At 58.0% G+C, this 14,293-nt stretch overlaps 1 protein-coding gene across 3 annotated transcripts in view; it reads left to right on the plus strand.

Moving 5' to 3' along the window:
• Positions 1-14,293, plus strand: part of CHERP (calcium homeostasis endoplasmic reticulum protein) — a 19,063-nt gene continuing 4,770 nt past the window's right edge. For 2 of the 3 annotated variants that reach the window (XM_014781766.2, XM_087443644.1), the window contains exons 1-11: positions 1-154; positions 463-636; positions 4,735-4,919; positions 6,074-6,211; positions 6,490-6,641; positions 8,308-8,452; positions 8,540-8,629; positions 9,978-10,224; positions 10,991-11,163; positions 13,057-13,492; positions 13,612-13,850. In XM_014781766.2, coding sequence (XP_014637252.1) covers positions 130-154; positions 463-636; positions 4,735-4,919; positions 6,074-6,211; positions 6,490-6,641; positions 8,308-8,452; positions 8,540-8,629; positions 9,978-10,224; positions 10,991-11,163; positions 13,057-13,492; positions 13,612-13,850 — 2,004 coding nt within the window. In that variant the 5' untranslated portion in view covers positions 1-129. The remainder of the gene's footprint in view (positions 155-462; positions 637-4,734; positions 4,920-6,073; positions 6,212-6,489; positions 6,642-8,307; positions 8,453-8,539; positions 8,630-9,977; positions 10,225-10,990; positions 11,164-13,056; positions 13,493-13,611; positions 13,851-14,293) is intronic. The other variant, XM_004422996.3, reaches the window with a different exon arrangement.

The raw sequence follows: 14,293 nt of genomic DNA on the forward strand, positions 1-14,293 counted from the left end.
AGTGGCGGGCGGAAGCAGCCTGCGAGACCAGCCGTAAACGGCTCTCTCGCGCCATTTCCGGCCGGCTTCCGCAGACGGCGCTGGTGGGCGATCGTGAGGCGCCGGAGGACGTTCCTCGCCGCAGGAGCCATGGAGATGCCGCTGCCGCCCGACGGTGAGGCCCAGCCTTGGCTCAGAAACCGTTTCTCTCTCCCCGAATCCTCTGTTGGCCAGTCCCGCCTCCTGGGGTCCCGGGGTCTAGGAGGGGGCGGAGCTCGGCCTCCTGGATTCGTCTGCGGCCTCTCCCGCGGGTCCCCGCATCCCCGGCACGCGTGTGGCTCCTATCAGGACCCGTACCAGGGCGGCCTCTTCGGGGCCCACCTTTAGGGACCTCGGCCCGGCGGACGGGGCTTGGGGCGCCAGGGCCCCCGCATTGGGGCGGTCCTCCCTGACGCCGCGCGTGGCCTTTTCTCCGTTCTCCAGACCAGGAGCTTCGAAATGTCATCGACAAGCTGGCGCAGTTCGTGGCTCGCAACGGGCCCGAGTTTGAGAAGATGACGATGGAGAAGCAGAAGGACAACCCGAAATTCTCGTTTCTGTTCGGAGGAGAGTTCTACAGTTACTACAAGTGCAAGCTGGCGCTGGAGCAGCAGCAGCGTGAGTCCTCTGCAGCTCCCAGGCCGCCCCCTCGAGCGATTCCTTTCTCTGGTTCCAGTCCGGGTTCTGCCACAAACCGCCTTCTTTTGGGTCGCGTGCTCTCTCTTTTCAGATGGGGCAGCTCGGCCTGCATGATCCCTTCCACTGTCCCCAGGGCCCTGCAGCGAGCGGCTGCTGGTCGTAGTGTAATGAAGAATGAGGTTATTGATTTTCCTTCTAGGCTCCAGATCAGAAATTTCTCTTTTGTTTTGCGGACATGATGGCTGAGGTCAGCAGAAGTAGAGTGAGTGCTTCAGTGTTTTCTAGGGAGGAAGTGATAGAAGCCGACCTGGGACCCTCCGGGCAGGCGCTGTCCAGCCCTGTTTGTGGGGTCTCTGTGGGTCGAGCAGAGTTTTGTGCATTTCAAATACCTGCAGTCCAGATTAAAAAGAATTGTTCCGGGGCTGGCCCAGTGGCGCAAGCGGTTAAGTGCGCGCGCTCTGCTGCGGCGGCCTGGGGTTCTCCGGTTGGGATCCCAGGCGCGCGCTGACGCACTGCTTGACAAGCCATGCTGTGGCGGCGTCCCATATAAAGTCGAAGAAGACCGGCCCACATGTTAGCCCAGGGTTGGTCTTCCTCAGCAAAAAAAAAAAAGGAGGATTGGCTGATCTCCTCACAAAAAAAAAAAAAAAGGAATTGTTCCTCTGGGTTTTAGTTCTTGGCAGATGTTTATCCATCTGAGTTATCTGAGTTGGGCATCAGAATTCTGACCTTGTTTTCAAAGAGTTTAAGATGAAATAAGGAATCACAACTGGTCTTTCAATAATAGACTTTGAATAATAGTCACCGGTTAGTAAGGTCCCCAAGAGCAGAGGCCACATCTGTCTTGTTCAGTAGCAAATCCTTAACTTTTAGATACGTTGTTTGAATGAATGAGTAGGGGATTGCCAAACAAATGGGCATTGAAAGGTCAGTGCTCCCTGGACTACAAGCTCCCTGAGGCCAACCAGACCTTGTTTGGGTCATTGTTGTGCCCTAATACGTGGCACACAGTAGGTGTTCAATAAGGGGTTTGTAAAACACAGCAAAGATGCAGTGAGTTGAATGAGCATAGTGTGTTCAGATAACCGTGAGAGGCCCAGTGTGGCTGGAGCATAGAACGCGTGTAGGGAAGGGAAGGGTTTGATCTGAAGTGCTGAATGCTAAGGGAAAGTTTGGGTTTTCTCCCTCAGTCTAGGGGTTGTTCTGGTGCCTATTTAGGTTTGAGATGGGGGTGAGGAGACATGCTGCCTGAAGTTGTAGGCCATACATTATATGCACTTATGTGTTTCCGGAACAACTGTCCTTTAGCCATAGCATGTCAACTTTAAAACCCCTGCTGATGGCAGTGGGCAGCCACGAGACAGTTCGAAATAAGGGAGAGATGCGTCCAGTTTGTGTGGCCAGGGTGGAGGACAGGCTGGAGGGAGCATGAGTGGAGGGCAGCAGGTGAATGAAGGGGGCAGTTGGTGGTGAGGTCTGAATTGGGTCAGCGGGTTGAGTCAGAGGAGTGGGCATGGGGCAGGTGGGGTTAAGGAGTAGAATCCGTGAACTGGCACCAGTTGGATGTTGATAAGGGTGACATAACCGGGTTGGGGAAAACAGTGCTTTGGCTCAAGTGACTGTGAGGCCAGAGCTGCTCCCCTGCGAGGGGACCCCACTCCCACCCTGGAGGGTCAGAAATCAGAGGCTGCTTGGGACTAGGTGTCGTAACGGAGGAAGGAAGGGGTGCTTCTAGCAGGGGAAGATTGGGGCTCAGGAAGTGCTTTCTGCAGGTAACAATGTCTCGGGGGGTATTAAAGAATGTGTCAGAGTTAGCCAGCTGGAAACTGAGGAGAGAAAAGTGTTCAGGCAGAGGAAGGAGCCTTAGGAGGTGCTGGGGAGTGGAGGGGACAAAGCTTGTGGTGGCTGAAACCCAGAGAAGGAGGGATTCTCGGAGTGGCTAGAAGTGCAAGTGCAGAGTAGAGAGGGCTGGCTTGCCAAGAACTTAGGAATTCTCCCTGAAGTTTTGGGGGAACTCTTGAAGGGTTTCTGTACTCTGTTCTGGAGCAGGGTTAGACACTGTGTGGACTCCCCTTCACCCAGGGAGTTGGAGAAGACTGACTTCCAGGACTGTTCTAGAATGGCACTTCATGAACACTGGTGAGGTACTAGTTTTTGGTTTTTGTTCTTTAAAATTTCCAATCTTGTGGAAAGTACACCTTTGCGAGGTACAGTGAAAATGTAAAGCGTGAAACATCAAATTGCTACAAAAGTGCCAGAATGCTCTACCATTTCTGTACTCATCTAGTCTTGATATCACCTGGAGCTGGTCCTCGGACCACACTTTGAGCAGCAGCACTACGGCCAGCCCTGGAGGTCTAGTGGTTAAGATTCGGTGTTCTCACCACCACGGCCTGGGTCTGTTTCCCTGTCAGGGAACCATACCACTCATCTGTTGGTTGTCACGCTCTGGCGGCTGTGTGTTGCTGGGATGCTGAAAGCTCTGCCACCGGTAGTTCAGAATACCAACAGGGTCACCCATGGTGGACGGGTTTCAGCGGAGCTTCCCGACTAAGACCAGGAAGAAGGACCTGGCCAGCCACTTCCAAAGAATTGGCCACAAAAACCCTATGAATAGCAGTAGAGCATTGTCTGGTAGAGCACTGGAAGGTGAGAGGATGGTGTAAAAAGACCGGGCAGGGTTCTGCTCTGCTGTCCACAGAGGCACTAGGAGTCAGAAGTGATTCGATGGCACTAACAACGCAGTACAGTTGTGGTGTAGAGAAGAGCTGGAGGGGGTGGGACTGGATGCAGGGAGACCAGTTCCAAGGGTGATGCAGGTGACAGCAGAGTTATGGCGGTGACAATTGGAGTGTGAGCCAGGAGCTGACTTGACAGCATGGGGTGACTTACTAGCATGAGGTGCAAGGGAGAGAGAAGTACATGTACTTTCTTGGCTTCTGGCTTGGGTCCGTGGGCCTAGCTGTGCCAGCCGCGGAGATGGGGAAGGGGCTGCGCTGAGGGGTAGAACCTGGGGAGAGAGGAGACGCGTGCCTGTCTGAGGTGCCTGTGGAAAGCTTGTGGGCTGTTTGGTCTGTAATCAGATCCAGAGCTCGAGGAATCCAGAATGGAGACGGTAGATTTCAGAATTGTAGAGTGCAGATCATAGCTGCAGCCATGGGAGTGTATCACATCCCTCTGGGGCCTTGTACGAAGAAGAGCTCTTAGTACCCAGACCCGGTACGCCAGCATTTAATACTGGGTCCTTTGTAGACACAGAAGGAAGAAGGGGCCAGGGGAGCGGCCACACAGGCCAAGTGAGACAAGAACCTGACATGGGGCCACCGGGCTGAGTAAGGGTGTCCGCAGCGGCCTTGGGAGTAGGGGTGGGTGGGCGGACGGAGCCAGACTGCCATGGGTTGAGAATAAGGAAAGATGAAGAACTGAAGATGAATCTTGGCTGTGAAATTGAGAGCTGGTGTGCTCCTGCCATGGGGTTACAGGTTCGTGGGCTCACTGGCTGGCCAGCCAGAGGTCCAGTGGCTTTGATGTCTTGAAAGTGAAGAGTAGATTAGGGGACAGTGGCAAAGCTATTACAGATAGCTGCTGAGGAGGCTGAGGGACAAGAGACACCCGGGCAGAGGGGCTGTTTGTCCGGCAGCAGCCATGGTCTGGGTTCAGCATCAGTCTAGACCTGGCGAGGTGTGGAGGGGCTGGGCCTGGTCTGAGCCGGAAGGACAGTGGGCAAGGTCAGATAGTGGGCTAGAGAGCGGCAAGGTGACGGTCCTGAGGATCTCCAAGGAGTGCATGGGCACGAAAGTAGAAGGCAGTAGATGGGAACACAGAAAGGAGTCTGGGGCTGGGCCCTCTGAAATTGAGGGCAGGGTGGGCATGGGGCGGGCAAGGAGGGGCCGGGCTCAGAGAGTGATGGGGAAGGGCCAGGGGTGGCCATAGCACAGTGCACAGGGTCCTCTTGTGGGTGGTAAGTGTAGGAAGAGGGAGCCCCTGTGGCTTAGAGCTGCCTAAGAGGCAGCCGGTGGGGACACCTGGACCCCAGCCACCTCCTCATGGGGACCACCTTTCCTCCTCTCCCACCAGTCATCTGCAAGCAGCAGGCCCCAGAGCTGGAGACGGCCTCAGCCCTGCCACCCCTGCCACAGCCCCCGTTGGCCCCTACTGCGCCCATCCCAGCAGCCCAGGGAGCCCCATCCATGGACGAGCTCATCCAGCAGAGCCAGTGGAACCTGCAGCAGCAGGAGCAGCACCTGCTGGCCCTCAGACAGGTACGGGGCCTGCTCCTCTTCCCTCCCGCTCCAGCCCGCCTGAGACAGGTACCTGAGTAGGCTGGGGCCCTCCCACCTGCCCCTTGGTCCTGAGATGGGTACCCAGGGCTCACCCCGGGGCCTGGGTGTTTGCGTCTGTACATTGGGTCTAGTAACAGCTGTCAGGAGGACTCGTTACCACGTGTCACTGCTGAGGACAGGGCTGCCCCATTGCCCAGGGCTCGTTGCACGTCAGCTGCTGTCACCCAGTGCTGCTACCACCCATGGTGTGTTTAGCCTGACCCCTGACATCCGACACTGAGGTTGCTTCTCATTCCAGTGAAATCATTGCACGAGCTCTTGACCTGTCGTGCTGGGGTAGATGCCTGCAAGTGGGATTGCTCATGGAAACTGTAGCAGAGGCTGCCAGGTGGCCTCTGGTGCCGGCACCGGCTCCTGCTAGCTAGGTTGCCCCAAGCTGTTGTGGGGAAGGACCCTTTTGTCCCAGTCCTTCACAGGCTGGTACTTTGGCTAAATACAAATGAATTGCCAGGAAAATGTGATGGGGAAAACAAGGCATCCAAAACCTCAGCCCCAGTTTTATTATTAGATTCCAGATGTAAAATTACTGTCGTATTGCTGAAAACCAAACATTCCAGAACGCTCACCCCAGTTTCCTTACGGAGCTCATCACAGACTGAGCCGTCCAGCCTCTGGCAGCCCTGAGCTGACTGCCTGCCCCACAGCAGTGCTGGATCTCGGCCATTTCTCAGTTGGCAAATCTAATGGGCGAAAACCTGGTGTTTTAGCAATCCCTAATTGTTAGTGAGGTGGCTCTCTTGTCACTTGACTAGTGACCGTTTGTATGTCTGTTCATACCTGTTGCTTGTTTTTCTTTTTTCATTGAATTGATTTAAAAAGTTCCTTATTTCTGTGGGTCTTAGTCTTTCTGTCTCTCCCTTCGGGGGCGGACATCAGATCCCACAATATCTTGTCTTGCTTTATTGTCTGCCTGCTCTGCCTGCCGTGGCCACGACTGTCCCAGAAGCGTGTCTGGGGCTGTGGGTGTGTGGGACGGGGCCTCCTGGTGCTGGGGGTGGGGCACTGATGGGCCAGGCTGGGAGCCCAGGCCCAGGCCCCTCGTCATGCAGTCTCGGGTCCCCCTGGCCTCCCAGGAACAGGTGACTGCAGCCGTGGCCCACGCCGTGGAGCAGCAGATGCAGAAGCTCTTGGAGGAGACCCAGCTGGACATGAACGAGTTTGACAGCCTGCTGCAGCCCATCATCGACACGTGCACCAAAGATGCCATCTCGGTGAGGGCAGGTGGGGCCGGGTGGGGATGTGGCTCTTGATGAGGTGGGAGCCCACCACAGCCTGTCTAGGCTGGTGCTGCCCTCGGGGCGCCTCGTCTACCCCTTCCCTTCTCTCTCGAGCACATCTGAGAGTGAGAAGGAAGGCAGGCGGAGGCCACAGCGAGCAGCCAAGCCCTTGGGCCCCACATCCTTGGGGGTGCCCTGACCTTCCAGGGTGCCTACATGTGCTCTGGCCTGGGGGAACCGAGCCCCACTCACCGTCCGCCTGGCTGTTGCAGGCCGGGAAGAACTGGATGTTCAGCAACGCCAAGTCCCCGCCGCACTGCGAGCTGATGGCAGGCCACCTGCGGAACCGCATCACGGCCGACGGGGCACACTTCGAGCTGCGGCTGCACCTCATCTATCTGATCAACGATGTCCTGCACCACTGGTGAGGGCCTGCCAGGCTCCGCCTTCCCTCCTGCTCCTCTGGCCCTCTCCCGGGCCACTGCTCTGCACTCTGCAGCTTGGCCTGGCCTGGCCTGGTACTGGGGGTCACTTGTCCAAAGACCCTGGGGGAGGGTCCATCTGAGCCACGAGCCCTCCTTCGGGAGGACACGCCATCCGCCCCACCTTGCCCCGTATCCCAGACCCCTCACCTCACCTGGGGCACTGTCCCTTCACTCCTTGCTCCCCTCTGGGCAGTTTCTGGGTATCTTGCAGCATCTCTCTATATGGGCTGCCAGCTCCACTTTGCTGATCTACGTGCACACACACAAACAGGCCTGTCACCTGACTGTTCTGCTTCAGGGTCCCTCCCACGAGGTCCCCTTTGCTGACCCTCTGTCCCTTCCTGCAGAGACCACCAGCCCCCACACACAGCCCTCCCCAAGGCCAGGCCGGTGTTTACTTCTGCACAGCCTCTTTGGTGCCTTATGACAAAGGCTAACTTAGGAAATCAGACACGTGGGCCACAGCAGGCCGGGGGAGGAGACGGGCAGAAGCACACGTTGTAGTGAAACTAACGTGTGGGCAGCAGGAGTGGCTGCCACGTTTGGCTTTGAGCTTGGCCTAAGCCCAACCCTGACTTTGGACCCTCTCTTGTCCCATCTCTGCCACATGTGCAGCTTGGGTCCCCACCCCTCCCTGTTTCCTCTGCCACGCAGGCAGCTCCATTTCCACGCAGCCACTCCTTGTATCATTCCCTCATTTCTCTGCCATTGGAAATAAGCACCCGCTCGGAACCTTCTCTGCCCTCGTGCTTACGCCAGCCACTTGGCTGACTCCAGGGCAGGTCTGCAGAGACAGCCCTGTTTCTGGCAGTTCTTCAGCCATGCTGTTGAGCTTTGCTCTGTCCAGAAGCCCCATGCCGCTCGCCCTGTCCTCCCACCTGGACTGCCTTCCCTTCCCTGGCTGGCTTCCCGGCCCCCGGGCCTTGCTTCTCTCTCTGAGCTCTCTCTGGTGAGCTTGGCACTTGGAGGAGTTCAAGCCACTTCTGCCCCACGGCTTCCCCTGGGAGGCAGCAGATGTGCCATCTGGGCTCTCCCACCACTACACTGGGGTCCCGTGCCACCTCATCGCACAGCCACAGGGGCCTCCGCACCCATTTATGCAGAGTTCCCCTGAGGGGCTGTGGGGGCAGGCTGTCTAACCTGCCAAGCATTGGGTCCCTAGTTTCCTGGGTTACCCAGCGTGCTCCCTCTGCCTCCTGAAAGGCGGTGCCCTAGCCCAGGTTTCCTTGTGTGTCGGGGTTGACGGTGCTGAGCAAGGCTGTATGGACAAGGTCCTGAGCCCACAGCAGCCCTGGCCCACCCTTTGTGGACAGCCGGGGCTCTTAGAGGCGCCATGTCTGTCCATGCACGCCACCCTGGGGGGGAAGGGGTATCTTACTGACAAGGAGACCAGGGTGACAGGCTTTGTTCTGAAGGTCTCCAGGCTGTGTTCTTTCCTTCCTCCCACTGCTGTCCATCTGTCACTCGGGCCCAGGCGCCAGCACAGGTCTTATGGGGAGCCCAGCCCTTGTCCTGGCCGGGTTGGGGGCCCATTTCCCAAGAAGGCAGAGGGTGCTATGGCTGGTGCCGCGATGGTAACGGGCGCGTGGCCGGGTCCCGCCCCAGGGCCCTGACGCGCGGAAGGTCTCTCCCTCACAGCCAGCGCAAGCAGGCCAGGGAGCTGCTGGCCGCCCTGCAGAAGGTCGTGGTGCCCATCTACTGCACCAGCTTCTTGGCCGTGGAGGAGGACAAGCAGCAGAAGATTGCCCGGGTATGTGGGGCAGCCAGGGGGGCAGGAGGGGACAGGGCTGGGGCCACTTGTTCCCCCTGACCCGGCCTCCTCCTCCCCCATGTCCAGCTCCTGCAGCTCTGGGAGAAAAACGGCTATTTTGACGACTCCATCATCCAGCAGTTACAGAGCCCGGCCCTGGGGCTTGGCCAGTACCAGGTGAGTGCCGCCGCCACCCTTGCTGCTCCCTGGGGCCCGGCCGCCAGCTCCCCAGGCTGTGGCAGCTGCCACCACAGCGCGTTCCCAGAAGTCAGGGACCTACATCCCCCGCTGGGGCTGGGAACCGCTGGGTGGGTGGCATCGTCCAAGACCGGGTGGCATTTTCCGAACTGGGCCCCAGGTGTGCCTCTGGGATGGTGGTGAGCAGGGGCCAGGGTCTGAATCCGCAGTAGCTGGTGAGCCCCTCCCAGATAAGCCCACCAGACTTCTTTCCTGGCATCCTTGTGACCAGGTTGCCCAATTGAGGTGCTGCTCTCAGTGGAGTCTTTGGCCTGTTGGCTCTGGTCCTCCAGGCATGCTTCCCCACGGTGGAAGCACGAGGAAACCTCACGTAGTCCAGGCTGCCTCGGCTGTTCTGTCGTGCACTGTCAGTGGTCCCTGTGTGCACGTCTACCTTCTTGAGGGCGTCTGCTCAGAGGACAGGGCATAGGGCAGGGAGGGGACGGCCGGGTCCCCTTGGTCACCTCTGTGGTGGCACCGGCACTGCTGTCCCATCCGCCGCTGCTAGAATAACAGGCACAGCTCGCACCCCTGTGCTTGGTCTGGCCAGAGGCTGTTTCCCTGCAAAGGTCTGGTTGAATGCTGGGACCTCTGTGTTGACCGGTTCCTCTGTGATGGTCCTAACTGGCACCCTCCCCATAGGCGAGAAGCTTTCCTGTTCAGAAAGGCAAACAGGGAAAGTGCATCTTGTGCTTTTTCTGAATTTCACCCAGTGTTTTGTGTTGTTAAATAAAAGTGGGTACCACCACACCACAGTGACGTGAACTGCGTTTTTCTTCTGAGTTGGTCGTGGCCGCTCATATTTACTGAGCTCCCCCACATTAGTCCCTGTCGTGTGTTACGTCACTGAATTCTCTCCGCCATCCTCAGAAGTAGGTGCCATTATTGTCCTGTTATACCCATGAGGAAATTGAGGCTCAGGGAGGTTGTGACTTGCTCAAAGGCACGGAGAGGCAGAAGGAGAGCCGTGACCACGTTCTAGAATGTTCGTCAGCGACGTGTTTTTAACATCTGTGTGGCCGTCCAGGTCATCACTTGTTCCCTTTACTAGGAAATTCTAAACTGCTCTGAAGTCTTTGCCTAGATTCAGACACACTGTGATCGTCAGGACCGTGTTGATTGTTTTACATGACAGTCGCCTGCCTGTTCCAGGCCCCGGGCCTTGCTGCCTGTGGCAGCACCCCAACTTCCTGGATACTCTCCAGCATTTGTCCCCATGCTGCTCCAGAAGGTGTGGGACCTGAGGCTTGCATCCTGAGTGTCGGCTGCTCTTCTCTCTCTCTACCAGGCGACACTCATCAACGAGTACTCCTCGGTGGTCCAGCCGGTGCAGCTGGCCTTCCAGCAGCAGATCCAGACCCTCAAGACACAGCACGAGGAGTTTGTCAACAGCCTAGCCCAGCAGCAGCAGCAGCAGCAGCAGCAGCAAATCCAGATGCCACAAATGGAAGCCGAAGTCAAGGCCACGCCACCGCCACCTGCCCCGCCCCCAGCCCCCACGCCCACCCCGGCCATCCAGCCAACCACCCAGCCCGGTACGTGGTTCCCCCAGCACCCTCCTCAAAGGCAGCCCTAAGAAAACATCCTTCTCCCCAGACAAGGGTTCTGGTTTTGCAGTCCCAGGCCCAGTCCTAGGGCCAGATCCTAAGCTGTTTACAAGCACCAGGGCAGGTGGTGTCATAGGTCAGTGTAATGAGTCTTCACAACTCAGACCGTTCTCCTTCTGTACAAACCGTCACAGAGGACAGGTAGAGAGGAAAGCTGCCCAAATCGCTCTTCAAGAGTAGGGTGACTTTCACACACTGGATGGACGAGGACAGGAAAAGAAGTAAAAACATAATCTAGTGTCACTTCCGAACAAGCGTGCAGAAATACTGAACAAAATCTTAACAAGTGAAATCCACACAGGTATTTTAAAAACGACCAGAAAGGATATATCCCAGGAATATATAAGGATGCTTTAACACTAGGAAATCTAATAAAATACAGATCAGATGGGCAGGAGTGATTTTTCAACTAGATACAGAAAGGCATTTAATAAAATTCAGTGATAAAGAGTCGTCAGCATGGCAGAATAAGATACTATAAAGCTTTCAGAGAAGGATGTGAGTCCTGTGCAAGGTCAGGCCTGTCCTGCTGCCTTCCTGGAGGCCATCACAGTTTTCAGTGGGGTCGTGAAGCAAGGATTTGCTGGGAAGTAAAGCCCAGCCCGGGCTGGCCCTGGGTGGTTGCTGAAGATAGTGTCAGGCAGCACCCCTGCTGCCAGGGGCCTTCTCTCACTGCCTTCCTTCCTGGCTCTAGATGACAAGCCCCCCATCCAGATGCCAGGGTCCTCTGAGTACGACACCTCAGGAGGGGTCCAGGACCCTGCCGCCGCTGGGCCCCGGGGCCCTGCGCCCCATGACCAGATCCCACCTAACAAGCCCCCGTGGTTTGACCAGCCTCACCCCGTTGCTCCTTGGGGCCAACAGCAGGTATTTCTTCAACTTGTGGCAGGGCAGGTGGGGCATGCTTGGGCCTCAGGGGCGGCAGGCGGGTGGGCGGTGTCCTGTGCGAGTTGGTGGGCTTTTAGTGGCTCACTGGGAAACTTGAGATTCTTTAGTGGGGTCCAGGCTGGGTGAGAGTGTGACAGCCTCGCCTTCCTGAGGTGTGGGAACAGGGCGGAGCAAGAAAGCTCTGTGCTTCCGTCCCGGCTGTCTGATTACCCGACCTTCGCAGTGAGAAACACAGGTCCCCTTCTCCTGTGAGTGCCGGGGAATTTCACACGGTTCAGTTCAGCAAGGTGTTCCATTTCCTTCCTTTTTTGGATTGGTCTGACTAGCAAAGTGGCAGCATCTTGTCACCCTGGAAGGAACGTGGTGCTTTCCTAAGGAAGGAGAAGGTCAGAAATGTCAGGCTGGTGGCATTTTCTGGGGCTGCGTTGCTGGTCACTCCCTGGTTCCTTGGGGTTGGAAACTTATAGGCCAGGGCAGGGCTCACCTCATCCAGCGTAGTAGGGCTGGGAGACACCTGCAGCTTGCTCTCCAGCCACGGGATCCAGTTAGATGGAGCCTTGTGGTACAGTCCCTGGCCTTTCCCGGGCGTCCACATTCCCCTCGACTGGGCAGGGTGGGCGAGGCCTTCCCAGGTGATTGTGTGGGGAGGGGCTTAAGGATGGAAGTGAGACAGCTCTGGGCTGACAAGTGGGGGTCATGGCTTTGAGTCCCTCCACCGCACCCTCAGCTTCAAGGCAAGAGATTTAACTTCATGAAAGATTGGACATCCCCATAAAGACAGGTCCTGCTCGGAGTGCTGGCAATGAGCCCGTGCAGTGTGGGGGGTTTTCTGGGCACCTTCTGGCGTGGGACTGGTTTTCATTGCCATTCTGCACGTGTGGAGACAGGTCCCTAGTGTCTCCTGGCTCAGTCTTTGGGGATTGGAAGGTCACGCTTGTGACACTGGGGCCCCTTCACCGAGGATCCGCCCTGGGCTGGCAGTCCACAGTCAGGAACCACGGGCTGGCAGTGTGCTTGGCCTGGCCTGCTCACGTGGTGTCTTACACAGTTTGAAATAGTTGCCGTATTTAAAATGTGGCTTTCTTGCTTCTCTCGAAAGACCTAAGGGTGTGGTGGCCTGGGCTGGCCTCCCATAGTAGCCGTTAGCAGAGCTAACCAGCCATGGCCTAGAGGTGGGCTCTCTGGTCGGCCTCACCCGGGCACATACCAGCCCGGCCCCGAGTTGGGGTTGCAGTCCTGGCTTTAAGTCTTCAAAGCAGCGGCTGGGTGAGATCCAGAACTTAGGTGTGTTCAACCCACAAAAAGACTTTTCCTGGTGTGGGCCCAGGAGCAGCCCCTGAGACGAGGACTTGAGGGCACGTGGTTTACGTGGGAGGTGACCCCAGGAGACAGGGCAGGGGTGAGGGGAAGGGAGAGCGTCCAGGAAAGGGGGTGTCATCAGCGTGGGTCTCCACCGTGGCCCCCGGGACTCAGCAGCTCTGTGCGTTCTGGAAGCCATAAGGGTGCACTTCTGCACTGTCCACAGAGAGACACTGGGGCAGGGGGTGTTCAGGTCCCCGGCACTTTGGGCCTGCCCAGCCTGCATGCTGGCACAGAGGAGCCCCTCAGCTGAGATGTGGGTACAACAGTTGGGAGTCTGGTTATTTGCATGGACGCGAGGAGCCAGTGGTGTGGGCAGCCACTACAGCATCCACTGCACATGTCAGAGTAAACAACGCCCTGTAATGTGCCCAGGGCGCCACCCAGCAGGACTGTCAGCCAGCAGAACCGGGCCGTGCTGATGCGAGGCCGCCTTCACAGTCAGACACCGGATGGCTGCCAGGATGCTGGGCCGACCTCAGGAGGGGCTCACCTCTGCTCTTTGCCTTGCAGCCTCCCGAGCAGCCCCCTTATCCACACCACCAGGGCGGGCCGCCCCACTGCCCACCCTGGAACAACAGCCACGAGGGCATGTGGGGTGAGCAGCGCGGAGACCCTGGCTGGAATGGCCAGCGCGATGCACCCTGGAACAGCCAGCCCGACCCCAACTGGAACAGCCAGTTCGAGGGCCCCTGGAACAGCCAGCACGAGCAGCCGCCCTGGGGTGGGGGCCAGCGAGAGCCGCCCTTCCGCATGCAGCGGCCGCCACACTTCCGCGGGCCCTTCCCACCCCACCAGCAGCACCCACAGTTCAACCAGCCCCCGCACCCCCACAACTTCAACCGCTTCCCACCTCGCTTCATGCAAGACGACTTCCCCCCACGGCACCCTTTCGAGCGGCCTCCCTATCCTCACCGCTTCGACTACCCCCAGGGGGACTTCCCTACTGGTGAGTGCAAAGGCGCCCCTTTCCATTGACACTTGTCACCTCGGAGATCTTGACTGAGCCATTGGCACTGCCCCACTCACCCTGTCGCAGCAGGCCTGAGACAGGTTTCTGTTTTGCAGAGATGGGACCCCCTCACCACCACCCTGGCCACCGCATGCCTCATCCTGGGATCAACGAGCACCCACCCTGGGGTGGGCCCCAGCACCCTGACTTCGGCCCTCCTCCCCATGGCTTCAATGGGCAGCCCCCCCACATGCGGCGACAGGGCCCTCCCCACATCAACCACGACGACCCCAGCCTGGTCCCCAATGTGCCCTACTTTGACCTCCCTGCTGGGCTGATGGCCCCCCTTGTGAAGGTAATGTTGCCATGGCGAGCGCCGAGCTCAGCTGCACACTGTGCTGGCATCTCCCTCCTGAGGAGGGGTTCACAGGTGGAACCGGTTCCCCAACGGCTACAAAGCGCTGCTTCCCAGGGCCCCTTCCCCTCTCATTTCCAACCGTCCAGTGAACTTGACCAGCTAGTCAGCGAGGAGGAACCTGAGCCAACATCATTGCCCCACAGACGCTGTCCCTGAGATGGTAGTGAACAAGGGCCACATCTCCTCCGCTCCCTCCACTCCTCCCTCCCAGCACTGCGAGTTTTATAGCCACGAGCTGCTGGGCTCTGCACGAGGCGTGGATCCTCTGGGTCCTGGCCCTCGGAAACCACTTTGTCCAGGGGCTGACAGTGGAGGGATTTCTCAGAAGAGGGCAGCCTGAGCCGCACCTGCAGGGAAGGCAAGGATCTGCAGGCACAGGG

The sequence above is a fragment of the Ceratotherium simum genome, chromosome 18 (genome assembly GCF_057802395.1).
Source record: "Ceratotherium simum simum isolate JZ-2026a chromosome 18, ASM5780239v1, whole genome shotgun sequence".
Classification (NCBI taxonomy): Eukaryota; Metazoa; Chordata; class Mammalia; order Perissodactyla; family Rhinocerotidae; genus Ceratotherium; species Ceratotherium simum.